Below are 3,703 nucleotides of genomic sequence, written 5' to 3' on the forward strand. Positions count from 1 at the left end.
CATGGTATTCCCTTTTATGTCAGTTTGAGCCACTTAATGCCACTCTCCTGTCTACCACAATTCATCAGCCGTTGATTGCTAACTGAATTTTAGAATAATGTGTCCCAGGTTCCTCTGAAGAGCTCTTGGGTCTGACTTGGGTTTGGGGACTTGCAGGGGAGCTGATTCTTGTTAATAACATGTATGATTAGGAGAACATGAGTGAAGATCAATCGTACTTAGTGCAATATAGTTGTCATGGCTGTAAGTATTTTAGTGGAAGAAGGGGGTAGCATATACCCTGAGAAACACATGCTCTGTGCTCATATTAACATTTCTAATCCAAGCTTAAGGTTTTGAAGATTTCTTTTTTTTTCAAAGAATTCATGCTTCTATGTATTATTTCTCTTGAAACTAAAATCATATAGTGCCATAAAATATCCTATACATTGTAGATTCAGAGTAGTAACAGTGGCTGAGCAATAACCAATCCTAGTTAGAGTACTTCTTAATACTTTCTCTGATTTCTTTAGAATTTTTAGACCCTTAGGTTGTATATTGCTGAAGATTTATGGTCACATATTGTTTCTGAAAGCCACTGAAATTAAAACTGTATATTTGTGTACATATTCTACTATTCAACAGCTTCTTGGATCCTCAATTTCATTTGTTTTGTTTTCCTTTAACTTGTTTAAACTTATGTAAAATATAGTAACACATTCCAAGGCAAAACTACAAAAGGGTATCTAAACTCATGGCATATCCATTAACTCTTTTTTGCCTCCATCCTGTTCCAAGTTTATAACAATGAAATATGTCAACGTCTTCCATAATGCCCAAGAGTGTGCCTGTTTATTCTTGTTGCCCTAGTCCCATTTCCTTTCTTCCTGGGTCTGATTGTACAAACACGAACACTCTACTCATGCCCCATGTGTCACTTCCTTGGCCAGTCTCATTCCCACATCCAGTTTGTTTACCATTTTCTGCATCAGACAGTATCCTCAGGCATACCCATCCTTTTGAAATAACCATGATAGGTTTTCAGATGGGTGTCTTCTCAGGCAAAGAGGGGATATAATTGTAATTTTGTTCAAGAGTTACTTTTAAATATTAAATCTACTAAAATGAAATGTACAGTTCTTAATTTTTGTATTTTTCATTTTACAAAGAAAGAAAAACACTAATTGTAATAACTACTTTTAAAAATAATTTATTTGTGAAATTCAAGTCAAATCATACATGCATTTTGGTGCAGGATACATCTTACATAGTACAAAACATCCAGAAATTTCTATTCCCCCAAACATTTTGTCTGAGGGAATAATGTAGCACATATGGTCAAAGAAGATTTCACTTGTCAAATGTGGAAAAATAAAGAAACACAGAATTAAATATATAATGGGTTTTTTTCTAGGAAAAATGTTTTTCTTTTCATAAATCACCAACATTTTAAATTCATCCAATAACAATTATAACTCTTTTTTTGTAATAACTCTTCTTCTTCATAATATTGCAATATGGCAGGAAAGGAATGCAAGGTCACTTGGCAAGGAATAAGTAATACCTCAGTGGAATGACTGAATAAAGTGTTCATGAATCGGTAACTTGTCTCCTGGAGTCTAAAATTTAATCTAAACTTTTAAGTTCATAATGAAGTGGTTCTGCCATTCCTAATGATGCTCATATAGGTTAAAATTGAATATCTAAATTGTCTTCTGTTGTTTTAGTAACTATTGTCTTCTGAAATTAGTACTAGCTATCCCAAGGAGTTGGGTGAGTCATGTTCACACCCATATCGGATACACCACAAGGATTCAGTCTCTTAAACATTTGAACAGTACATTGAAAATGATAATTTCACATTTGGAAAGCAGCTTGGTATGAATAAAAACACACAGGTTAAACAAAAAGTAACACATTGGTAAAATCAGAGGAGCAAATTACTAATGGTTTGTTTCCTTCAGTATGAGAAAATGCTTAAGAATGATGCTTCCAAAATCTGGGCACGAAATTACCTATCTTCCATCTCTTGGGCTTCCAGCCTAAAGACAACAAAATAACAATTATCATGTGGTTTCAGTCGGATCTTCACTTTAAATCTACTTTTCTAGCATACTTTTGATCTCACCTCATTTCATCTAACTTGATTGTAAAGTCATTAGTCACTCAGTTGCCCCTGTTCTACATGTGAAACTGAAGCTGTGACTACTGTCTCCTGCAGCTAGACAGTATATGTCTGCTGTCTGAGAAACCAAGGCAGCACACACCAAGGCACTATACTTGTAGGATTATCATAGAAGTGGCCATTTGGCACAAATAAAATGAATACAGAAAGCCGTATTTGCCTTTGGAACTATTCATTTTCTTTGCTTGATGACTGAATAAGAGAAGCTTTACTACCTTTAATGCAGGCACGGTGGCAAGCATCCAGGTAATAAAAGTTATTCTCATTCCCACCGCAGCCAGTATAGGTGAAGGTCTCACATGTTTTGTTTCTTGAATTAAAATAAAAGCGGGTCACATTGGCAGAACACAGACCTTCATCCTTTGGACTGGAGCAAAATGAGGGAACTGTATGAAAAAGAAAAAGAAATTAGAAATACTGTAATACCAGACTAAGAGACAGTGATGCTCCGTGGAGTCTAGCTGGGGAAAATCCCAAAGAGAGCTCATGCTGAATCCAAAATACTGAACCATTCAAAACAGGTCTGTCTCGAGTCACCAGGAAGGGAAGTTTACCTGCTCTATTTTGATTGATCTATTTCTTATGAAATTCAGAATTTAAACTTATATGTGTGTGTGTATGTGTGTGTGTGTGAGAGAGAGAGAGAGAGAGGGGGGAGAGAAAGAGAGAGAGAGAGAGAGAGAGAGAGAGAGAGAGAGAGAGAGAGAGAGAGAGAGACTCTTGAGAAAAGTAAATGTACAAGTAGCTTTGGGAATGAGAGATGCAGAATGTAGTAGGGGGAGTCATGCACAATGATAAATGAAAACATAATCGAACCCATTTTATAGCAATTAAAGTAACTGATAAAAATATAGCATATACCAATAAATGCACACATACACACACATACACATACACACAGGAAAATATGAGAAAAATCATTATGTTCCTCTCTATCCATTAGATCTATTCCTCTATATTTTATGAATAAATTGAAGACATGGATAATACAATATGAATATCACTAATCTAAACAGTACTTGGAACCCACAGTGTTTCACATTTCAGGGTTTTCCAATTTCTGGAACATCTGCACATGTATAATGAGATATCTTGTGGATGGGGTGCAGGGATACAGATCTAAATAAGAATTTCATAGTGGTTCATATCCACCTTCAATGTAGGATTTGAAGATAATGTAACGCAATAATATTAGTGCACCTGCTTTTTTTTTTTTTTTTAATTGCTATCCATCAGCTAAGGTCAAGTTTGGAAGCCTCCACTTGGGAAGCAAGGCCAGTGCTAGAAGTTTCTGATCTCGAGTTTTCACATTAGAGTTTCTAATTAGAGATGCTCAATTGATGTTCTCCAGGAACAAGAGTAAAAGTAGCAACCTTTTGCTAATAGCTTTGTCACAGTCTAAACTTGAGAATTTTGCACATCATTAACCTTCATCTTGTGCCCACATGTGGAAAAATAAGGACACAATGCTTCCTACAGGGCAGAAGTTGTTAAAGTCAACACACACACACACACACACACACACACACACACACACAC

At 35.7% G+C, this 3,703-nt stretch overlaps 1 protein-coding gene across 1 annotated transcript in view; it reads right to left on the reverse strand.

Annotated features, from left to right (window-relative positions):
- Window positions 1-1,162: 1,162 nt before the first annotated feature.
- Window positions 1,163-3,703, reverse strand: part of Tfpi2 (tissue factor pathway inhibitor 2) — a 6,019-nt gene continuing 3,478 nt past the window's right edge. Inside the window, exons 4-5 of the mRNA XM_021191853.2 lie at window positions 2,380-2,550; window positions 1,163-2,021 (exon numbers count right to left, since the gene is read on the reverse strand). Coding sequence (XP_021047512.1) covers window positions 1,957-2,021; window positions 2,380-2,550 — 236 coding nt within the window. The 3' untranslated portion in view covers window positions 1,163-1,956. The remainder of the gene's footprint in view (window positions 2,022-2,379; window positions 2,551-3,703) is intronic.

This window comes from Mus pahari, chromosome 2 (assembly GCF_900095145.1).
Source record: "Mus pahari chromosome 2, PAHARI_EIJ_v1.1, whole genome shotgun sequence".
Classification (NCBI taxonomy): Eukaryota; Metazoa; Chordata; class Mammalia; order Rodentia; family Muridae; genus Mus; species Mus pahari.